A 24348-nucleotide genomic window follows, 5' to 3' on the forward strand; every position below is an offset into this window, starting at 1 on the left:
TGTAATGGTCTTGATATTTGCCTGTCTGTAACACCTGTCATGTCTTGTGTTTTTCTGCAGTCCACCATGACGTCTTCTCACCTCCTCAGGGGCTCTTCCCAGTACAAGAACCATCAGGTAAGACATGTACAGACATCCTCACATTGTTATCAGACCCTTGCAGTGAACCCAGTCATAGGGCAGCAAGCTTCCTTGCTGTTTCTGTAACAGTAGCATAGGGAGGGGTTGATAGCCCTTTCCCTTCCATGTGCTCGAGGCTTTCTCAGACGCAAGAACCCGTTTTTTTTTTTTTAACATGCCTTACGAAAGATGTGTACAGCCTTCACCAAGGTGCCCAACCCAGGTAGTGGTCTCTCAGCTAAGATCTATTTGAAAACAGGTGTAGCTACTGGGGCACCCCTAGGCCTAGGCCTGTAATCCTTAACTTACATGCATGTAGATCCTTACATGTGTGTGTATACTGAGAGTGCACAGGTGTCACAGCAGTAGGCTGAAATACAAGCAGAGATTTCATAACTTGTTTGTTTGATTTTTGCTGCCTTTTCTGATATACTAATGGCCTGTATTACAATAAGTCATTCTTAGCTTGTTACTACTGTCTAAGTTTTGGTTGAGAGATATTTTTCTCTAGAGGGACGATAGATAAAAGAATTCACTTCAACTAGCGAAACAGAGTTGTAGAAAATGGCTAAAAAAAAAACACTTCTGCATGTAGAATACTTATAAGCCAAAAACACTTCCTCATCAATATTCTTGAAATATCTTGGGCCAGTATTACTTCCTTTACATTTCCTTGTTTATGTTGAGTACTGGAACATTCAGTGTTTTGAGACAAAAGAAAGATATTGCCACTAAGATTTGTCTGAAGTTAGATACATAACACATAGATGATCTTCATACTCATAGATGATGAAGGACTATGCTTCTCAGTGAGTTTGCCAGTTGCAAGCTGTCTTTATTGTGCAGCGGAAAAGATTTTGCGGATTAAGATTGATTTCTGTTGAAAGGATGCAGCTGGGGAGGTAATAAGATTGACCATTTCCTTGAGGCTATGATAAGGGGTTTTGAAGATGTGTCTTTTGTATTAAAAAAATGAGAAGAATCTCATTTCCAGATGTGTGTTAGCATTGATATATGATTGCCCGTGCCCATCACGTGCTTGTAATTATAGAGAATAATTGCTGATTAAAGAAAATAGTACATATACTAAGTAAATGCATCAAAGATTCAAATACATCTGTAAGCATTATGACCCCTCTGCTACAGCTGCATTGTAGTGTGAACAAGTTACAATTGCCATGAAGGTGACAGACAATCACCGAAACATCAGTTGTGTGCAAAAAATTTAATGTTATTCATCGTACATTTAGTTAAAACAGTTTGCTCTCTGGAAAGATTCCAGATGCAAAATCTTGATCCTTAATAGCGTGAAATCTTCCTGTATAGTATCAGGCTTTTCTGCCTGTGTGTCGAGTTCCTGGCTTCCAGGCTTATGTCGGTTATCCCTCCCCAGACCGATGGCTTCCTACTTTATCTTTTCATCCAGATTTTCCTCCTGAACGGACTGTTAAGGGTCCTTTCATCCCGATCTTTCTAGGCTGTTGGGTCGGAAAACTGGCAGCAAATTCTCCTGGCTATCTCTTTTGACACTTGTTAATTGTTGACCAACCCTCTATTCAATTTTTTTCAAGTGAGGGTCTTTGCCAGTGTCGTTTACCTACAATCTGATCTTTGACTTTTTTGAGGGAGAATTTTTTTGCTTGTGTCAGATGATGTTTTTGATAATGTTGATTTTGAATGAAACTTTGATTCAATGCTGAAAATTGTTCTCTGTCAGTGTTAGGAATTCTTAGATATGTCAATTCAGAATTGCAAATGGAAATTTAGAGCCCTTCTTACAGTTGCACACACACACTTTTCTAGTCCATCCAGAAAAAAAGACATTACGCAAGCCTTTTCTCAGACATTTTTATGGCTTTAATTTTAAAGTAACCAAGAATATGGCATTAAGAACTGCTTTGTAATTGTGTTGTTGATGTTTTGTAAGTTATGTTTTCTATTTTTTGTATGTGTCTTATTACGTTTTCCGATAGTGCCCCTCTTTGGCCTAGAATATACTACCGGGAATGAGGCTGCTTATAGCCTACTTCCTGGAGCACTAGGATTTGTCTGGGTTGTCTGAGTGCCAAGAGGATGTCCCCAAGCTCAGTAACCCCCACGGAGCCAGTTTGTTATTGTTTTGGGTGTGCCAATGTCAATCTTGCAATGGTAGCAAAATTGTTGATAAACTCACTCACTCACTCATGGCCCGTAACCTCAGTGGTCGTAGGGGCTCCCCGACATCCAGTAGCAGTGATCCGTGCCCATCTTGCTCTGTCCTCTGCCCTTCTGATGAGCTGTTCAGTGCTTAAGCCAGTCCATGTCTTGTTAATAAAGCTTTGTGCTTATGTTCTTTTCGAAGAAGACTGAAAACTTACACACACACACACACACACACACACACATATATATATATATATATATATATATATATATATATATATATATATATATATATATATATATATATATATATATATATATATATATATATATATAATAAAGTTCATATATGGCTAATTCCAAGTACAAGTAAAACATTACATATGATAATGAAAAATATAAGTTATTGTGTTCAGGGTTATTACTAATGTTATTCTACATTCTAGAATATACATGGTGCTAGTTTAGTGGGGTTTGACGTCAGTAGAAGACGAATTTACCCACTTTTTCCACTATATGCCAGTTCCATGCTTTAAAAGTTTTGCTAGTACTAGTAGTAGATGACGAAACAACGGGAAGTATTCCCAGACAGGTGTAAACGAAGGTTCTCCCACTTTGTTTCAACCAAAACAAACCTGACAAATCCTAGCTTTGCAGTCGAGTTGAAGACTTGGGATTCAAAACTATGTGTTTTGAACGTGTTTCTGCATTAATTTTGTGTTGCATTGTAGATTGGAAAGTTCATTTGGTAGCCCCTCCCCAAAAATAGCTTGAAGAGGAGGAAGTATTTGCACACAGGTGTAAACTGTGTAACAATAGGGTGTGAAGAGGACCTGTCACCTGCCTGAAGTAGGGTGTTCACACCTTTTGTTCCTGGCTATTGTCAGGTGATCCAGTGATTATCATCTTGGAGTGTTTTGTCAACAGGGGGTGGGCAATACACAACAGGGCTCGAAATTCCTTTTTAGGATCAGGTGCACACAAAAATTTTGGGTGCACCACTTAGATTTAAGTAATAACCTAATAGTTACAAGCTACCAAATTCTTAAACAAGTACCATGGCAGACATTTTTATTATCTTTCTAACACTTAGATGTCAAGAATATGATGTATAATTATATACTTTGATATCTTTACATACATAAAACCTAAGAAAGGGTACACCGACAGAAAGTCATTGGGTGCACAGCTCCAATTTTGGGTGCACGTTTCGGTGCACATGCACCCAGTATTTCGAGCCCTGATATTAGTACTTTCATATGGTCTACTACAACTATAGTACTATAGATTCAAACAAGTAGATGCAAATTAATACATACAAGTAAATATTATGAATATGCAAAAATAAACATTTTTACTAGTTCAACGGAAGAACTTTATTGCACGATAATTCTACCTGCAGGATTTTAACAGAGGCTTCATTTTTTTCTTTCACTTTCTTCTTGTCTTTGAAATGGATCTTGGCATTTTACGCCATACATATTTGTTTAGTAATATTGTTTTGCTATATATGGCATGTATTTTTTCTCTACAAAGGATAGAAAATTAATCAACATGGTGTTACCGGCTAGAACAAAGCTGGTATGTGACCCTGGAGAGAAAGTATTTATATTTGAAGAGTAGTTCAAAGAAATAAGCTCTACCGAAATTGCACAGACTTTGTTTTGCCGCCCACGTTTTCTATTGTCGGAAACAGACTGCACACAATCGGTAGGAAGTCAGGACTGAATACAGGTGGCACTACACCACCACACGGAGCAGGAAACGCTCCTACCTGATTACTGCTTGTGTCAAGCAGGTTTTCCTGTCTGGAACAAGGACAAAAAATGTGGTCAAAGGAATTCCATTCCAACCACCACCTCTGCCCTGTGTGCGACAGGTGGTTATTGTGGGGAGGTGGAGGGGGTTTTATTAAGTCCTGGAGTACAATATTTGTGAATTCAGCCTTGGACCAAGTTGGAAAGAACCACAGTGCTTGGACGAGGCACTGGAACACCACACCCCTTGCAAGTGTTTCCAGCAGATTTTGGTTGTAGGGAAAGTCTGGAAACAGTGTTCTGATAAAGTCATAAGCAATTGCGAAGAGGAGAGAAGAGACTCGGGAGCTATATTACGGCTGGATACCAGGCTAACACCATACCCTTCTAAGGAGGAAGTTGATGGGTCAGCGTTCTTGTTTAGTGTTCCTCTTCTTTGTACCCTCAGGGTGTGAGAAAAATGCCCTACCTTTCAAGATATCCTTAAAGATCAGGCCAAGCCTCAGGACCTGGAAGACATGTTCATGTGTTTATTACTCACAAGTTATTTACAGTGCTGCTGGTGTTCCTCATTACATCACCAAACCTCCTCGGGCTTGTCTGTTTCTCAAATGAGGAAGGGGTGTTTGAAACCAATTTTTAAAGTGAAAAAGTTTTTACACCCTTCCCACACCAGATGGTACATAGGGCAGTGCCTTTTCCCATTTTATTAGCCCTTGGGCACAGAAAGCCATATGTACCAGAGGGCTCGAAATACCCACTTGAAAATGCAACCACATTTTGCTTTGCGCAACTTAATTTTAAACCCAGGTTGCACACTGAGCAACCTGAAATTTTGCTGTTGGAACCCTGATTTTTCCCCACCTACATGTTTTGATAACATAAAACATATTACATAGTTACATATAACTGGAAGAAAAGATAATGGATAAGTAGCTGATTTGAAGAAAGTAACAATTTGAAAGTGGGGCAACCTGAAATGTTGATGACGCAACCTGGCTTTTGACTCATGTTGCCACTTGGACAACCTGGCTCAAAAAAGTATTTCGGGCCCTGGCACCATGTGATTTTTAAGTCATTGGTATGACTATAGGCAAGGGATTAAACTTGACATGTACCAAATGCAAGGCAAACACTACTCTACACACTTGGCCAATGCATTGGTAGGTGCTGAAAAAACTATGTTTATTGCACTGTTATTACTAGTAACTTGTAACTATGATGAAGTGACCTCTTTAGAAGGAGATAACCCTAGAAATGAGAAGGAAGTGCACATTTACAATTAGGAAGACTTCCATACCAACCATTCCAGGAAAGGAACTTGAAACATTCCATCTGGAAATTCCTCAGGAATTTTTCATCCTGGGGAAGTCTTGACTCACGAATTGTCAATTAGTTTGTGTGGTAGATGATCAATACTCTGTTCCTATAGGCTTTTTGGATACACTCAGGAAATGCAATTTCATGGCATAGGAGATTGAAAAATCCAGTCTATCATATGCAGGAATTATGTATTGTGTAGTAGTGATGACTCATACATGTGTTGGAATGTTACTAAGAATACCAAGGAAGGTACTATTTTTTATGTATGCCCAAGTCTTAACACAGCCTTTTATGTTTGTATACTTGACCCAAAATGCTATACTTCAAATTCTTTTGAAAGAAATAAACATTGCAAGTTTGTGTGCATGTAACCATACTTGTGCATTTGCTGTCAGATAAAATGCTTTTGAAAAGTGCCCTCTAGGTTTTTTGTGAAGTACTGCATACCAGGTTTATCGACAAACTTCATAAGTACTCCATGTAGCCTTGTCAGCCCTTTATACATGTGGCAAAGATAAGTTAGCCCTGCCATTTTGGTTACCAGTACCAAAATACCTAGACATATTGGATAACAACCCACTGCCTCGAAAGATTCAAAAAGGCTATGATGTATAAACCTTTAGCTTTAGGAGTAAGACTAAGAGTTATTTTTGTACCACTTGGCATGTTTTGAATTTTGAATTGTGTCTGTACTTGAACTGACTCTGACCTGGGATAACCCCACCGTTGTCATGCCGTGCCACGCCCCTGAGTGAAACCTCCCTTGTAAGAAGGGCCTGACGTCAGTGATTTCTGACCACTTCCACTCAAACAAGAGCACAGGAAGCTGTTGGCACACTTATGAGGGAGTCTCTGATCCGTCCCCTATAGTGGGGCTTAGCAGGGACATGTTGTTTGACGTAATACAGCCGGCCGCTCCTGCCTTCAGAACTGGTATGTTACAAAAGTTGTTATACTGGTTGATTGGTATAAGTCACGCCTAATTAACCTGTTGGTTCTTGGATTTTAGAAAATGATGCTGAACTTCAACTGTTATAAACAGAGAGTGAGGTTCTCCGAGAAGTCTGTACTATGCAGGGCTCTAGCCAGCGTCCGTTTTTCCGTCAATTGACGGAAATTTACTGCATGTGACGGAAAAATTTTAAAACCAATCCGTCAACCTTCGTCAACCTTGACGGACAAAAATCTGATAAAAGCTCCTTGGTGGAAGCTACAGGCGGCTTGGGGACGCCGTCCAGGGCCGTAAAAGCCACACACTGTTTGTTTTGCTATTGTTATGATTGTTGACAATGTGTGTCGGTGCCCTTTCGCATACGATAATCTCATTAAAACCAGTTTATCGAGGTCTCAGTTCAGTCTCTGTAACTCCTGGAATAGTGTTTTTGCGACAATGGGAATTGGCTGACGGAAAAAAATTTTGAGCTGGCTAGAGCCCTGGTACTGATTGGTACATTCAGTTTCTGGAATATCTTTGATTCCCCCCCCCCCCCCTTGCTCGCTGTGTTCATGATGTTTTATTGCCAGATTTTCACCATGAGAACTAAGGAAATACTAAGAAGAAGAATAGTGTTGAATGATAGATATTCTGTTGTAACACAGATACATGTTTTCATATCACAATATCAAGTTTATGGTAGAACTGACAGGAGGGGATTTGTAATCAGAATGATGTGTGTGCCAATTGAAAATTTTCCTTGAAATTAAATCATATGTCTACAAATTATCCTGAATGCACTTAATTTCCGTCCCTTTGACTCTTTAATATAGACAAACTCAAACAAAATTCTACTTGAAATTTCTTCAAATAATAATACAGTCATAGGGCAATGTGGAAATTCCTTCAAGGTAATATATATGATGTTGTACCAAAATGCTGAAAATATATAGATATTGCTATTACATAGCAGGGCTCGAAATTCATTTTTGGGATTAGGTGCACTGGTGCTCCCAGCTTAAAAAATTGGGTGCACCAAAAAGTTTTTGGGTGCACCACTTAAATTCAAGTAAACGACCTAATGATAAAACTTAATCACAAGCTTCAAATTCTTAAACAAGTATGTGTGTTACGCCGAATGGCGGTTATACCGGCTATATAGATACAGATACAGAAGTACCATGGCAGACATTTTTATGATCTTTTTAGCACTTAAATGTCAAGAATATGATGTATACTAGTATACTTTGATATCTTAACATACATAAACATAAGAAAATATTTGGGTGCAACCTGTGCACCCACAAAAAATAATTGGGTGCGCAGCTCCAATTTTGGGTGCACCTGGGTGCACATGCACCCAGTATTTCGAGCCCTGCATAGTGAGTCTTAGCTCAAAGAACTAGCTTTGTTTGACCAGTTTTATTTGAGTAGAAGAGTTGAAGTATTTGTTGTGAGTGTTGTGGTTCCTGTTGTCCTGTAGTAACCTTCCTGTTCAGGCTGACTTCCTTCCCCATCATACAGTGACCCAGCTGGTATGGTTCAACAAGTCAACTTCAGAAGAGTATATAGAAATGGTAAAGCAGTGTATGAGTTAGCTACTCTGGTTTTGGAGCATCAAATCTCAGGCCCAAGATGTCAGCAGACTTTCAAACCCCATTTTTATCTTTCCCAGAAAGGAAACATTTTGTTTTCCTCAACATTCGTTTTCATCTGTTGCCCAGATCCAATCAAAATGCAGCAAAAACTGGCACTGTAACATGCACTCTACGTTTCCAGATGAAAATTTAGCGGTCGACTAGTGACCGTGAATACCACTGGGAAACATGCATTTTCACAAAAATGTTGCCTCTCTAGTTTTACTTTTGATTTGGGCCCCAAGAACAGCTGGTTCAAAATGTGAAGTGTTATGATCTAAAATGATAGTAGAAAGCTGATGTCTTGATCATGAGGTTTGGGGTTCAATTCCCAGTCTAAATGTCATAGTTTGAACCCCACCTGCACTCTGTTGTTTGCGGTTACAGATCTTAGCTTATAATACATGTTGTACAAATGCACGTGTAAGACAGAAGCAGAAGTTCTTATTCCAGCACTTAGGTAACCACACCTACATCAGAATGAGAGAATCCAACATGCGCGTGTACACAGTTTAGACACACCCACTTCTACTCTATTGTGAATGGTTACAGCTCTTAGCTACTGTACACATATACATGATTATTATTAAGAAGGAAGCAACAGTTTTCACTCCTGTACTTACATTTGTTTACCACACCTTCATCAGAATGAGAGAATCCAACATGCACGTGTACACATTTTAGACACTCCCACTTCTACTCTATTGTGAATGGTTACAGCTCTTAGCTCTATACAGTACAGGGTTGGGGTTTTGTGCGTGTGAAAAATGTGCACATGAAAACTTGCGCGTGAAAAATCTGCGCTTGACAATATGCAAATTAGCTGATTCCCAAGGGATTCAAAAAGTTTTTGCAGTTTTAAACTTAAAAAGCTCAAACAAGATGGCACAGAATGGAATTAAGTATTGTATTGTTGCATTCTAGGGTACAAAATCTTGATCTGATTGATTTTCAAGTGATTTTCAAATGTTAAGTTTTCACGCGCAAAAAAGTTTGAAATCTGCGCGTGAAACAATTTGCTTCAAAAAAGATGAAATGAAGCTTCTAGAATGGAGAAAAACCTCAAATTGTAACATTTTACATTATAAAACCTCATACAAGTAATTTTTCCATGTATTTCTTTGAAATTAATGGGATTTTGGATTGTTCAAAATATGCAAATGAACCTATTCCCAAGGGATCTAAAAATCAGGATTTCTTCAAACCAAAAATTCTGGTTACATATGGGAAATTATATCATAGGATCAAATTTTTCTGCCTTAGAATTCCTAGCTGCACATTTTCTGACATATTTCAGGAACTTTATTTTTTCACACGCAAATTTTTTACGCGCATGCGCAAATTCTCCACGCACAGAAAAGCCGTTCCCTACAGTACACATGTACGTAATTATTATTAAGAAGGAAACAACAGTTTTCATTCCAGCACTTAAGAAGAGCCACACCTTCATCAGCTTACTAGTAAGAGATTATCCAACACGTGTACACAGTTTAGACACACCCACTTGTTCAAGGACAGGCACACCCTGTTAGGCAGCCCACAATCTGTTAGTTCCTCTTGATCACATATAAGTAACTTGTACTCAAACCACTAAACACACAATCGATGTGTCGATTACCATGCATTTTAGGCCACTTTGATATGATTTCTTGGTTCTCTGTCCTTGGAAGACAAAAAAATGCTAGATAGGAATATTGATATGAAAACAGACTCCAAGGGGAAAGTCTGGGTTCTGGTACACCAAGTTTTCCTGGGAGTCAAATGCAAGTTTTCTTCCCAGCATTTTGTTTTCTTGACATTTTCTTGCTATATAGTATATATGTCAGACATATAAGAATGTCAGAGAACCAACAAATAAACTCTGTGTGACGTCATGAACATGTTAGTGTGTTTTTATTCAGATAACTACATGACCAATATAGGATTGAACTATGTTTCCCTCCTGACCTATAACTATAACACTGATGCAAAAATAGATACATTTACACTGTTACAGTTCCATGATTTATGGTTTAACTTCATTTTAAGTTGTAAGCTTACTATCCACATCTAGCCCCAGGCAGTTTACAAAATGATGACGTTACCCAAGTTAGCGGGTCAGCTGTGTACGTGTGAAACCTCACAGAAGTATTTCCGTACCCACCTAACAACACCTGGTTGTAGTGCTGATTGTGACATGTTTGTCAACAGGAAGCTATTATACATGTATGTCATTCACGTGAGGACTGGGCTGTATGGAATCTGGGAGGTGGTGTATTATGAATTCCAGTGAACGTGAGATTTGGAGTTTTTACATACCAGCTACAGGTGTCACTTTTGTTATAGCTTTTAATTTATCTTGCTATAGCCGTACCAATATGATTTGATGGGATTTTTAAAAAAAGACATCGCTAGATTGAAATATCAACAGGAAACAGAGTTTGACTATGAAGACAAGTCTGTAAATTGGTACACACAGTTTCATGTGGAGTGAACAGACATCCTCTTGTTAGATTTTACATAAATAGGTCTTAGAGCCACCAACAAATTAATTCATGTGGCCTGTTTTAACTACGATTTCCACAGATTTTGAAAGGTATACACAAAAAAGTATGAAAATTTGGTAGATAATAAGCTAACTTAATTTTATGCTGTATAGAATCACGTATGACTTGGACAAAATTTCTTCTATTTTCCTTTTTTTTATTCCCACCTACTACTAGTACTAGTGTTGTAATTAATTCTATAACAACTCTTCTTCTTCTCCTAACATTGGAATGTTCCATAGCAAATGCAAACGACAATTTAAGGTAACTTCTCTGTCCAAGTATGGCTAAGGTTGTAAGAATGATATAGCAAGCTTACTTTTTATTTTAAATTCCAAGTGAGTACATGTAGTGTTAAGATTATTTTTATAACGACTACGCCTCCCCTCCTAACACTGGAATGTTCCATGAGAGCAAATGAGGACTGTTCTAACTTTATTAGTTACCACATACATGTGTGTAGCACAGAATATCACCTCGATGGGGTAACTTCTCTGTCCATATTTGGGCATGCTCGTCAGGTCGGTCGGAAGCTGGCGTGCTGTGATGATGACGTAACAGAAACTGTGACATCCACGTTGTCCCCTGGGGGGATAATTATTTCAGTGTGGGTCACCCCATAACACAATAGGGCACGCCTGACCTGAGCTAACACACTCTACAGCTAATGTCAGTCTGATTTCATGATGAAACTTTGTACAACAAGTAGTTCTGAATACACATTATGTCTTTAGATTTGGCAGCTCTCACAATGCAACCGTAGGAAAATACATTTTTGAAAAGTTGCTTTCTTAGTAATACTAGGAAAGATACTGAAACTCATCACTAAATCCACCTGATAGTATCAGACATTCACATATGGGTATATATGTATGTAATCCTTTACCGTTTGCTTTTGTAGTTTGTAGAATTTTGTAATTTATAGACTGTAGTACTCATACCTTACAAAAGTCTCTGTACTTTTTGTGTCAAAAAAACTTCCATATCTTTAATCCTCAAGTCTTTACCAAACTCATTGGAAGCTCCAAGCTTTTGTGTTGCAAAAGCCTCTGTCTTAGTTGACATCTCATCATTAGTAAGAATTCTTAAGACACTAATTGGTTGAAAGGAGTGGTAGATGCAATTTCATGCTTGAGAAGTTTCCTGGGAAGTGCAGTTTGCTGTACGCACAAAAGGGTCGGAAGTAGGACTTCCACCTCAGGTTTGTGGTTTCTACTCTAGGCGTGGCTATAAAAGAGATGATTCTCAAGGTTGGAGGAGTCACTAGTCCTGCGTCAGTGTGGTGAGAGACTGTTTAAAAGGACTCAGGTTACTCACATGGGTGACTGGCCAGTGTGGGAATGTAACGTACAGTTGTATAAGGGAGTTGTACATGTAGGAGAACTTGTCTTCTTGTACATTGTTGGTGTTGGAAGTTCAGTTTGGTTGCTTGTGAGATATTCAGGATGGAAACTGGAAGCATTTCTAACTACTGTGTCAAAGTCAGGATCCCCTTTCCTGGTCAGTATGGCAGCGTTTGACTTGTGCCAGGTGCTTTTCTCAGTGTCATTTTTACTCTACAATGTATATTATGTATATACTGTACTAAAAGATGATTATAGTGCCCAGTTGTATATAACGTAGAGAATTTGTTAAGTTGTATTCTGGATGTGACACTCACAGGATTTGGCAGGGACAAATGCTAGTATGACTATGAGTTGTACATTAATTTTGTGTTGGCTGCTTTAAATTATGCTATTTCTCCTCTTAGTCTTACAGATATTTCTGAAGTGTTGGATAACTGTCCTTTTCATTCCTTTTCTTATATATTACCTCTACATATAAAGAGGATACTCTTTCTTTTGTTTCAGATACTTCTGAAGTTTTGGATAACTGCGCTGTACTGAATATGCCATATCTTATTGCATTATTTGCTACATATAATCTATAAAACGTTAAGGGCTTCTTTTTCTTCTTTCTTTTTCAACCACAATACACTGAAGGACTCTGTAGCCTATACTTTAGTATTCGCCAACTGTAAGGTTTTGCACCTGAGATCGTATACTGGGGCATGTCCCTACTCTTTCTTGAAAGGTGTGGCTTTAACTTTAGGGCAATACTCTTCCATCTGATCTAGATTTGTCTGACGTTCTGGCTAACCGCACCCTGCTGGACATGCCACACCTGATACCCTTCCTTGTAAACTAAAGAAACATTTAGTTCTTAAATTTGATACCCTTTCTTCCATTTCAGATGTATCTGAGGTTCTGGCTAACCGTCCCCTGCCGGACACGCCACACCTCGGAGACCGCTGGACCTCGCGGGAGAACCTTCTGTTCGGCCCGGAGCTGAACGATCCGCAGTTGTTCGTGGCACTGTACGACTTTGTGGCTGGGGACACAAACCAACTTAGTATACTCAAAGGTATGTATGTGTATGTGTGCGTGCGTGCGTGCGTGCGTGCGCATGTGTGTGTGTGTGTCTGTTCGACCCGGAGCTGAACGATCCATAGTTGTTCGTGGCGCTGTACGACTTCGTGGCTGGAGATACAAACCAACTTAGTATACTTAAAGGTAAGATACTATATATACTTTCTGTTGTGTAGGGTATAAAAGTATGTATGAGATGTTATAAGAATGATTGAGTCATTATCTCTATTCTGAAGTTAGTTGCTTACATGACTCTAAGTTGAAGCATACATATTGCAAGAAAATGTTTTCTCTCAGAATGTTGGAGCATTTTTAGCCTTCATTTATCATGAAAAAGATACAGAATTGTCAAACATCTAAGTCAATACTGGATGTACAACACTAAAACAAGGGACAAAAGATTGAATGAAAGTTTCCAGCATTCTTTTCCTGTTATTTTTTTAATGACCATGACATTTTGAAATTGAGCGTTTGTGTGTGTGTGTGTGTTTGTGTGTATGTCTATATTTCTGGATATCATAACATCTGAATGGATTGTGATGTTGTTTAGCTATAAGTTTCCAGTCTATGCTGTGCATCCATTTTGAGGACACACATATATTAAACAGGTGACACTTTAATTCCGGACAGTCACTCTAATTCTGGACAGCCTGTGATTTCTCCTTCTACTTTTAACCAACACCCATGATATTTCTAGATATGACAAACATGGTCATAAAAGATATGTAGGTAACATTGATTGGTCTCCAGGGACTTGTCAAATCTGCAGAATTCTGCAGAATTCTGCGCAGAATTCTGCGACAGGCACAGAATTCTGCAGGCAGACACAGAATTCTGTGCAGAATTCTGTGCCCATGACACAGAATTCTGTGCCCATGACACAGAATTCTGTGCCCATGACACAGAATTCTGTGGCCACATGCAGAATTCTGTGGCTACATACAGAATTCTATGCAGACTTCTTCACATATTTGAGAGAAGTCTGTGGGTAAACTACCCTACCCCTACCCCTACCCCTCTAACCCATTCGTGGCTTCGTACCTCATGGCAGTCGAGTTCTAGTTCGTAATCTGCAAACTTCCTGGTAGGAATATTACGCGGATGGAGGAGGCGCAGCGTCTGTACTACGCATGCGATGATATCAACCTATGGTGACGCCACTACCCTACCCCACATATTGTGTCTGTGCTATCTGTGAGTAGACAGCAAATGGACAAGAGAATAAATTTTCATCATACAGTTATACCTGTCTATAGTGACCACTCAAGGGACTAGAGAAATATGGCCACTATAGACAGGTGGCCACTGTACAGAAAATGCTGATCAATTGACCACGAGAAATAAGTTACACATGATTTCAGTACCCACTCAAATCTTTGTCACCAAGTACCATTGCCTCGATCGTCTCAAAATTTAACTGACCCTGCCAAAGTCAAATCTACCAAAAATGATTGATATTGCCATGCCCAATATTGGTACATTCGCCAACAAAGACTTGCGCTCTAACGTTCAAGGTATGCGTACCTTCCGCTACCGCTAAAGTGACCCTGCCGGGAACTCCAAATCCTCCCAAACTACAATATAGGGTGACATACGGTTGCCGTTTGGTCGCAATAGGCAGTGTTTCTGTATCTACAGGACCGGAAATGAAATCCTGTGGCCGTGGCCGCATTGGACAGGTGGCTGCTATAGACTATGTCTTAATGCTAAGGTCAATGGGAAAAATCCAAGGGACCGACAAAAAGGGACCACAATGGCCAGCTGGTCGCTATGCAAAGGTGGCCGCTAAGACAGGTTTGACTGTATATCATCATGTTCTGACCCTTTTGATGAAGAGAATCTTGGAGAATGCTTTGCAGCAGAAAAAGTGCATACAGTTGTATTTCTGCTGGTTTGAATAGCTTCGGGCTTGTATGCCTTTAACTTCTGAATGCTCATAGGTTTTTGTATGCAAAAATCATATCAAAATATGATAAAACTGCTACATTTTTACATACTTTATTGTCCCCAGATTGCATGTGGCAATGCAACATAATTACATACATGTGTACATGCGTCATGTGGCATTTATGGTAAATCTGATTGGATATCAGATCTCATATGTGATTGGATATCACATATGATTTTATCTTATGAAATTAGTCTCTCAGATAGGACATTAAATGGAGGTCCCGGGTTTGAAGAGAGCCACACCCCAAGCACGTAAAAGAACCCAACGCACTTATCGAAAAGAGTAGGGGTCATTCCTGGTCGGAGTGGATGAAATAATCAGTACAAACCTGGTGTGTTATGTATAAGGTGGTTTACCGGGTATGCAAAACAGACAATTGGTCCTTCAAAGTACCTTGAAATTCTTTGGAAGTGTGACTGGGGCCAATCTAAGAAAGTTCAACTGAGCACACAAGTTATATCGGCTCAGCAGCTGTTGCCTGAAGTCGCTTTTGTTATTTCTTAATGGAAGAATCAGCTACTAAGCTGGGTCAATTAATTCCTGTATATTCAATTTCAATTTCAGATGCAGTCATTGAAATGCGCTGGTATACATTGTACTGGTTTGATTCCAAAGCATACCCTCAATTATTTCAATCAATGAATAGACTCAATCATAAGTCCTAACAATTGTTGGCACATTCATCTAATCTCTAAATTTGTTTTGCAAAAGTCTATGAAAGAAAAGTATAACTATGTGGCTAAAGTATACTGTGGTTGCATTCTTCATTAGGCTCTCCTTACCTCCTGAGGGGTAACTAACAGTCCTTTCCAGTCTTCAGTTCCTATTAAAAGCATACACCTATAAAGACAGGCAGTGAGTTTACTTAGCCATTGGTTACAGTCCCGCCCACAGAATTAAGTCAACAAGCTGTGGGGCTAAATAGACTTGTGACAGGTTCTGTGCTATCTTGATTGACAACCCCGTGCTGGCTGGGCTGTTTGGTTTGGTAACTACTTCCAGATGTTCTTTGGTCACCTAAAAATGACTGTTGTCTTCTAGCTGGCATGTTGGTGAGATGCTCAGTAACTATGATGAATTATTTGCTACATGTGTGTGGGAAATAAATTCATATACATGATTGAAAATAGATTGTCAATTTAAATGCTTTGTTGTGACAAAGACATGATGATTTGAGCAGAGTAGGGTAGGGTAGATTAAAGCGGTGTCACACTCTACCTTATACACATTGTGAATTTCAAAATTTTCCTTATTCGGGTTCAGTAAAAAAAGACAATGTCCCAAGGGATAGTAATAAAAACAAAAGGTTTCTCTACATTGCCTGACTGTGTATAGGTTGGTAGATCTAGTCTTTAAGCAGACCCTACTGTGTTCTTAGAGATAGTACGAAAGCTGGCCGAAAGAGTGTAGCTGGCCATGCAAAGGGAGTCAAATGTGCACTATTTCTTGGCCAGCTTTGATACTATCTCTAAGGCACCGTAGGGTCTGCTTGGAGACTAGATAGATCTGACTACCTATATAAACCAACTACCTCCTTGGTTTAGCACAGCCATTTCAACAGTTACTCCATGGTTTGGATTCCAGGGCCAACATGTCCCCAAGGGTAAATTAGGTCATTTGCAGCTCAGTCTGCATCATGTAGCAACTTCCTCCAAACAGCTCATTCAAACTTGTTCTATGGGGAGCCCTGCATGGGGCTGTTGTCAATAAATGCACAATTGTTCATTCTTAAATGTCCTTAATGCAGAGTTTTGCTTCCAAAGATCAGCTTGAATTGGAGAATAGAATCCCCCTGCTTCAAGGAACATACATCAACAGTTCTGGGCCTCCCTTTACAAGTGTACTCGAAAGGCCTTTCAAGTTAGATCATAATTAACAAAATGCTAAACTTTTGGTTGTACCAATTTGCTCCGTAGCCAAAAAAATCGGTAAGCAAGTAGAAAATAAAAGACTAGAAAGAAAGCAGACTTGTGAGTTGTGACAACTGTCTGGGTCGTTTTCAGTACTCAGCCTGTCCCAAATCAGGGACACACCTTGTACAGTAGCTAGAAGCTGTTTACAGTAATTGCACACCCAATTTGCCAGCATATTTCGTGCAAACATCCAGCATGTGCAATAATGCAAAGTTACAAAGTTGGACCATATAACGTTACTGTATACCTTACAGCATACTTTGCACTGTGACACATCAATGATTATGGGCCAGCCCAGAACAGTGTCCTGTCTAGTACTGGGATAGGTTAGACTACCAACACTATGGTTACTAAGTAAAGTACATTGTACTGTACTATGTATCCAGAGGGTAGAAAGGGTTAGATTAGTGACACTGACTGTTGATGATCACACCGCACGTACCGCACATGTGTGGTTTCCAACTAGATACAATGCAAGAACTTATAACCGCATGGCAAATATTTCTCCTTAAAGCAAAAATATTTCCAAGTGACCTTAAATGCAATTACAGTGATTAGACAATGGACGGATAGAGAACAAATTTGATTGACACAACATGTTGTCTCCCAAATCGCAATGCGGGCATTGCCATTGACAGTTTTTAGCAGGCGGGCATCCCTTTGTGGTGCTGACTCACTTGGGCCCCTCCGCCGACCTCCCACAGTATTGCTTTCTTTTGCTCCCAATAGCAATTTCATACATGTTGTCAGTATTACGCCTTAACACAGGCAGTTATTGGCCTATTTTTACCTACAAATTTTCGTGCAATTATCCGGCATTGGTGACTTTTCGTCATGCAGATAAGCAAAGTCACCAACAATGGAGTGAATGGGAGCCGGTTTGGGATTTAGGGATTCTGTGCAACTGACCTAAGTGTGCGATATAAAATGCATAAACACAGACACTGACTTTTGGGCATTTTGAGGTCAGAATATGACTGATCTGTCAATAATGCTTAGAGATTAATGTAAGATAACACATATTGTGCTACATACAATTTAAGTGGTCAATTATGCTTTAATGAAAATTTGCCAACATTGTTTGAACTTACATGAATCCAGGGATTTAAATGATAAAAACAAAACAGCTCGATATATGCCTAACATGAAAAGAGTGCATTTGTTCCTATATGCGGACCTTCTTCAATGACTGCAGTAAAATAGCTGAAGACAGCCTGGAAGCCACCATGCCATAACTGGTCCTGACACTGGGGGATGAAATTTCACTCAGCAACAGTCTCAGGCCAAGTAACAATGGGCCCCTGTACTTTTGCAAGAGTTTCTGATCATCAGGAGATGTTCCAACATTCCAATCTTTGGCTGGGTGACAGCAGGTCAGCTCAGGGGTTAATCCATGGGCCTTCAGGTCAGTTCTACAGTAGAGTAGAGTTCCGTATGTTGGACCATCCTGGGCCCTGCAACACTACTTGTAGTACTGTCCTGGCACCTCAAATACCTGGCCCCATTCATACTTGTGACTGTCGTCTTGCATTTGTTCACTATGTCTCTGTGGTGGTTTTGTACCATGGAAGGTACATCTGGCCTAAAACGCGTTGGGTTTCAATGTGAGTATGAGGACATAGTGGTCAATGGAGAGGACTGGTTCCTGGTGAGGAACATTGCACAGATTCCTGATGATCCAAATGCTGTGCTGCTGAAGGTGAGTTAAGCCTTATAAACTTTGCATTCTTTTATTGTATGATCTATCAGTTGTATTATGTGGTACGGTTAGTAAAAATATTCCTTCAATGTGTACTTTGATATGCATTATACTTTTATGATCTACATGTATCAAAGAAGTTTTGTGTTGTGGGGTATGGTTAATAATGATATTCCTTCAAACTTTCAGTTCCACAGTGCCAAGTCTGAAAAGGGGAAGCAGCAGTTGCCAAATGGCAAAATCAAAGTCAAGTTGGGAGACTACTTCTCACCAGCAGCATCCCCCTGGGCAAAACTTGAAGACTTCCATGATCCAGCAGCCTTCATTGCGAACTTCAATGAGATGAGGGAGAGCATTGAACGGGATGAAGATGATGAGGATAGCATGGGTGAGGAATCACAGGTGCATAGCAAAGGGATGGAAGACTTCAGTGTCGATGGAGAGCACATGGCAAAAGGAGCTGAAGGAGAATCTGAGGGTACCATGGAGGGTGAAGATGATACTAGTGATGATGAGTTTGACCCCAAAAAGCCAAAGTTACCCTCCCAAAAAGTAACAAGGAAAAAGCCCAAACATCAAGAAACAGACCCGGAGACAGAAGATGAAATTCATGGTGATGATGGTGACCAAGAAGAAGAAGTTGACCAAAGGAAGAAGAAGAAGAAGACCAAAGGAAGCAAGGGAAGGAAAGAAAAGAGACAGATTGAGAAGTGTGACTTTAGAGAAGCGGTGGAGAAAATGAGACAGATTCACCCTGATGTAGACAAAGTGGAGAACAACATGCCACTCAACAAGAACGCATTAGGCTGGAGGAGTGCTGTAGCTGATCAACAGAATTCAACTGTAAGTATTAGTTGCATATTCTTTAGCTACAGTATATAGTGTTTTCTCACTTCTTAAGACATATCCATAACCCAAGGCTACACCAATTTAATTCCTTGATTCTCAGACATTTTTTATGTAAAATTCTAGCATGCCTCAGGACATGTTGAAAACAGATACCTTGGAGGAAAACTTGCATCTGACTCCAAGCTAGCCTGGTATTGAGTGATTTAGCTACCTCACATTCCTCACAATCACTTCATTTACAGAACAGCTGCACATGGATATCGGGCTGGAACTTGGTAGAAGCAAAATTACCAAATTCCAGCCTGATACCCAGGTGTTCGGCATATACTGAGTCTCATCAATATCATATTGTTCCTAAAATTGGATACTGAACATAAGTCAAGTAAGTCAAGAATATAAAGCATGAGAAGTTAGCATACAGTGTGTATGTACATTGTATGGGCTGAGTTTTATGTCACTTGCAAATTCTACATTTCACACCTAGATATTGTAAAATATTTCATTTTCCATCATGACTAACTCCAGAGGAGCTGGCCCTGACCAGATTGCAACTTATAAACTGTGGGTGCTGGGTATATTCTGTTGTATGCCTACTAGTAGATATTTAGAGTAAATCCCATTTAAAATGGCCTAATCCAGAGTATACCTAGGATCCCAGCCGAGTGGTGGAATGAATAATACCTGTATTCTGAGAGGGCAATCAGAGAGTGCACCTCATTCCCACTCTACAATACACCCTAGTTGTGCCTGACCCCTTGCTCCTCCTGTTGTACATCAATAATCAGTATTTACTCCAGCCCATCTAACTTTTGTGTTTGGTCAAAGCTTACCTGGAAATGATTCAATATTTTATCATTCATTTTTCAGTTACTGAATGTGTCATCCCTCATGGCTACCCATGTCGCTGTGGCTACCCTTAGCCCTCGTTGCTACCAGGAGGCCCAAGGCATCATGTCTTTGTGGTCTGCTGGTCAGTGCCGTGGACAGGGAAAAAGCCGCAACGTGAAACAGACCATCTTCAGAGAGCTAAAGGGCCAGCACAGAGAGGAGGACCTGTTTGACCTTCTTCGCCAACTAAGGAGGGGACAAATAGACTGGGATGACTTTGAAACTAGAGCAAAAGCCCACAAGGTAAATACATGTATACATTTATGACACTACTACTACAACTACTACAACTAGTCAAAGTTACTATGCTTCCTCAACTTCTTTTGTTCTATTTGAAACTACTACTCATGTAGCAAATTGCACATGTACATGTACAAATGTACATGACTTGTATTACTTTGATCCCTGAGGTTCTTGAGCTACATGTGTATTACTTGTAACGCTAGTTCACCTTTATCTGCGGGGTAACCTATATCCATTGTTGTTTTTTAAAAAGGGTATTATATATTTTATGGGAATCCGGATATCAAGACGAAGGACGGTGGTTTTAAGCAGCAATATTTGGATATATTGCAATTTGAAGCTACTGTCAGTCGATTTTATATGCCTAAATACACGGCTTTCAAATACAACGGATATAGGTTATGCCCCGAACAAAGGTGAACTAGTTACTTGTCTGCTGTGATTGAGGAAGACATACCAGAGTTCAATCCGATACTGTAAATGCATTTAAGTTCGCGGGGATTTAATTTCGTGGTAGCAGGAAAAAGGACTTTTCGCAGTGGTTTTAAGTTTGCGGTATCACCATGCACCGTAGTCTCTTAATGCCATGGAAAAATTTTCGTGGTGGTTTTAAATTCGCGGTGAAGTGACCACCGCGAAAACCGCGAACATTTCTGCATTTACAGTACCTTTCTTCATTATTCATTTGCCTTCTGACCCTGTCTGGAAAACACATCTGGAGTGCTGTTCCTTCCAGGATGTTGCTATAACCTATCTGTTTCACCTCTATGGCCCCCTGACCTACATACAATTCCACTGCCTGCTGCCTTCAAAGCTTGCTGCTTAGAGAACCACTGTAGTGTATGCTTCTGAGGGAAAACAGATTCGTATTTGTATTTTCAATTTACCTGGTCAATGACTTTGATGTACCATCAATATTAGATGGCAAGAAATTATACTGCATAAATATTTCAGACCTTTCTAATAAATGGCTTAGACAGACCCAGTCCACTTTGATGCTTATTTTCCTCTTTAATATCTCAATATTCCTTATTGTTTTTAGAAGAGAAACAGATCCACAAGTGCAACAAGTGCAACAAGTGCAACAAGTGCAACAAGTGCAGAGGCACAGAAGAAAGCCCTTCAGCTCCAGGAAGAGGTTGCTATTCTTCAGCATCAAAAGCATCAACTTATGGACGAAATAGAAAAAATGAAAAGGGAAAAAAATGAAATCCAGGACGAGTTAGTCGATTTGCAGAAGCAAAAACAGCAAGAGCAGGAGTCGAGGGATCAGCTACAACAAGCAAATCAAGAACAAGGAGGAAAGAAAAGAAGGATGACCGAGAAGGAGAGCCAGCTGATGCTGAGAGGAAAGAGGCAAAAAGTGGGAGATACATCTACATCTACATCTGGAGCATCTGTAGTGGAAAATAGTTGGGTGGGGGTATGGTACGAGCGCAAGGGAAGCAGAGTTGGTAGTCCTGGGGTATGGTACCCAGGACGAGTCCTGGAAATCCTTCCTGGAGGAAAAATTAAAATCAAATTCCTTCAGTATGACCCTTCCTCCCCGGGAAGATTTACTGAGCCATCAACAGAAGACAAACAGTCAGTCTTTCCATCATTCATCATTCGAAAAAACTTGCAAGTAGTTGAGGAGAGTACTGGAGTATGGAAGGTACTGAACAAGGGGGAGGTGGACAGAGCATGCAAGCGCTTCAAGCCTCCCTCTCGCCACTGAAGGGCAAAATTACCTGACAGCATTACAATGTATACAAAGAAGTCAAATTGTTTTTTTGTGATTTTAGAAAATGGATGCCCTGTCCACCTCCTTTTCTTAGCCTTCCATACTCCGTCCAATCCAAACCTACCAACCATTCATTATGATTAACATCATGAATAAAATCTGTCTTTTTTAGGTGATTAGGGTAATGCATATATACATTTTTGTACATGTACAAGCCAAGCAGTATACAGATATGAAATACAGTTCAGACTGTACTTTCCACCCTTTTTTATCAGTGTACTCATGTTGTCGGTAACCAGATAATATCATCATCTAAACTTTTGATGGTTCCATGAATCTTTCATAGCAGGAAGGGGCATACTGAAGGAATTTGACTTTTTGTAGCTATTAATCACTAGACTGATGTTGGTTATATTGTAGATTCATAACATATAATATGATTTTCTAGAGTTTGATATGGTTAACCTGTCCTTTTTTTGATGCATTAAATTGTTCCAATGTTACAGCAATGGATAGTGGAAAACAATACAACTGTTACAGAATGAGAACAGTGTGGGAGTTCAGATAAAGCTACATTGTGCTGGACTGATCATGGCTTCTGCAAAATGTAGATCTAGGATGCGATCAGTTGTTCATATTTTTTTCCCACTGTTTTGTGATTTTTGAAAGTGGCAATTCCTACAATCAAAATGATAAATAACATTATACTTATAGGTACATGTACAATGTCGCGATACACAATGCTACATGCCCAATGCTACATTATCATCAATAGTTTTTACTCTGTTTAAAACCATATGATTCATTTTTATTCATCCATATGATTTAATATAGATACATACCAATTTCTATGGTGCAAAACATGTACAAAAGCATTTTGATGCTCATTAAACTATGCCACTTGGCAAACAACTCTATCCCATAAAAATCATTGTTGATCAAGTGTCAGGAATCTTAGGATGGATAAAAAGGATTCTCTAATCGTCATAACTTTGTATTGAAATCCAATCCATGGCTGTCAGTGTTGTCAGAGTTGTTTAAAACTATAATAATAATCATCTGGTGTGTTTTGCCAGCCAGTGGTACCCAATGAGTAATGAGGCTGACAAGCGTGGTCGAGGCCCCTCCTCGAGCACTATGTTTAACTTTGACGTTTGAATCAGGTCCTACATGGGCAATATAGTGGTTGTTGATATATGAGTCATAACCCCTTTTTCTATGTTAAAGATAAGAGTGCTTCAAACGGCATCCCTTATGAATTGCCGTGGCTCATTGAATGTCTTTTTATGCACAGGATGTTTAATATGTACATGTACCACAGAATCTGTCTGCTTTTTCATCAATTGGTGTTTGGTAGACTTGCAACAATGTACATGTAACATATATATGTACTATGTAGACAGATACATGTTACAAAATGTGCCATATACACTGTATATTAAGTAGACTTACAAAATTAATGTAGTAGTGCTACTTCTATTTCTAATGACATGTTGTACTCTTTGTACATTTATTCAAAAAATCTGTTCTATAAATAGGGAGTAAAGACTCCACTTAGTTATAGGGTAAAGAATCCACTTATAGGGAGTAAAGAATCCATTTTGTCTATATGGAAATATGTCTCTGTATCCAGTGATAGAATAGGATATATTCTGAAAAATCAAGGGCCTTTAAGATGTGCATGGCATAGTTTATCACATTACATGTATTTAACATTGCAATTTTCACTGCCTTTTTCTAGATCACAGACTATTTTGGCTATCTCACTGGGTAAATTTGCCTTTGTATAAGTTTTCCTTTGCAAGGAACCTCCTGTACAAGAATAATGATATAAAGTTCAGGGCTAGAAAGTACCATATATTACCTATGTATAGAGATACATGTCTCATGATATATCTTCCCAATTAAACTGAAAGTAGTTCAGGGTAGTTCAGATTTTTTTTGGTGGCTTGGACTCTTGATGATCACGAATTATGCTATCATTAAATTCAATCAAATCTTTCTTCCAGCCAGTCTGATGTATGTCTCATTTGTTGTGGCATTTTTCTTTACCATCTACAAGTTGTATCTGTATCTGTATCTATATAGCCGGTATAACCGCCGTTCGGCGTAACACACCAGCTTTGCAGGCACGCGGCGCAGCAGCAGCTGGTTATATTACACCGAACGACTCGTTACCCCTAACTTTTGCACATCTATCTGCAAGCGTTCTTTAAAACTACCGAGAGAAGATGCC

At 39.4% G+C, this 24348-nt stretch overlaps 2 protein-coding genes across 3 annotated transcripts in view; both read left to right on the plus strand.

The window, feature by feature from the left end:
• Positions 1 to 24348, plus strand: part of LOC118420419 (tyrosine-protein kinase ABL1-like) — an 85573-nt gene that overhangs the window by 31329 nt on the left and 29896 nt on the right. For both annotated transcript variants that reach the window (XM_035827199.1, XM_035827200.1), the window contains exons 2-3: positions 61 to 117; positions 12671 to 12841. In XM_035827199.1, coding sequence (XP_035683092.1) covers positions 61 to 117; positions 12671 to 12841 — 228 coding nt within the window. The remainder of the gene's footprint in view (positions 1 to 60; positions 118 to 12670; positions 12842 to 24348) is intronic.
• LOC118420421 (TPR-containing protein DDB_G0280363-like) lies at positions 13447 to 24270 on the plus strand. Its single transcript, XM_035827202.1, has 4 exons — positions 13447 to 18409; positions 18599 to 19252; positions 20126 to 20389; positions 21432 to 24270. Exons 1-4 carry the CDS (start codon positions 18251 to 18253, stop codon positions 22104 to 22106), a joined length of 1752 nt encoding a protein of 583 aa, XP_035683095.1. The 5' UTR covers positions 13447 to 18250; the 3' UTR covers positions 22107 to 24270.

Source organism: Branchiostoma floridae, chromosome 8 (genome assembly GCF_000003815.2).
Source record: "Branchiostoma floridae strain S238N-H82 chromosome 8, Bfl_VNyyK, whole genome shotgun sequence".
In the NCBI taxonomy this organism is placed as follows: domain Eukaryota; kingdom Metazoa; phylum Chordata; class Leptocardii; order Amphioxiformes; family Branchiostomatidae; genus Branchiostoma; species Branchiostoma floridae.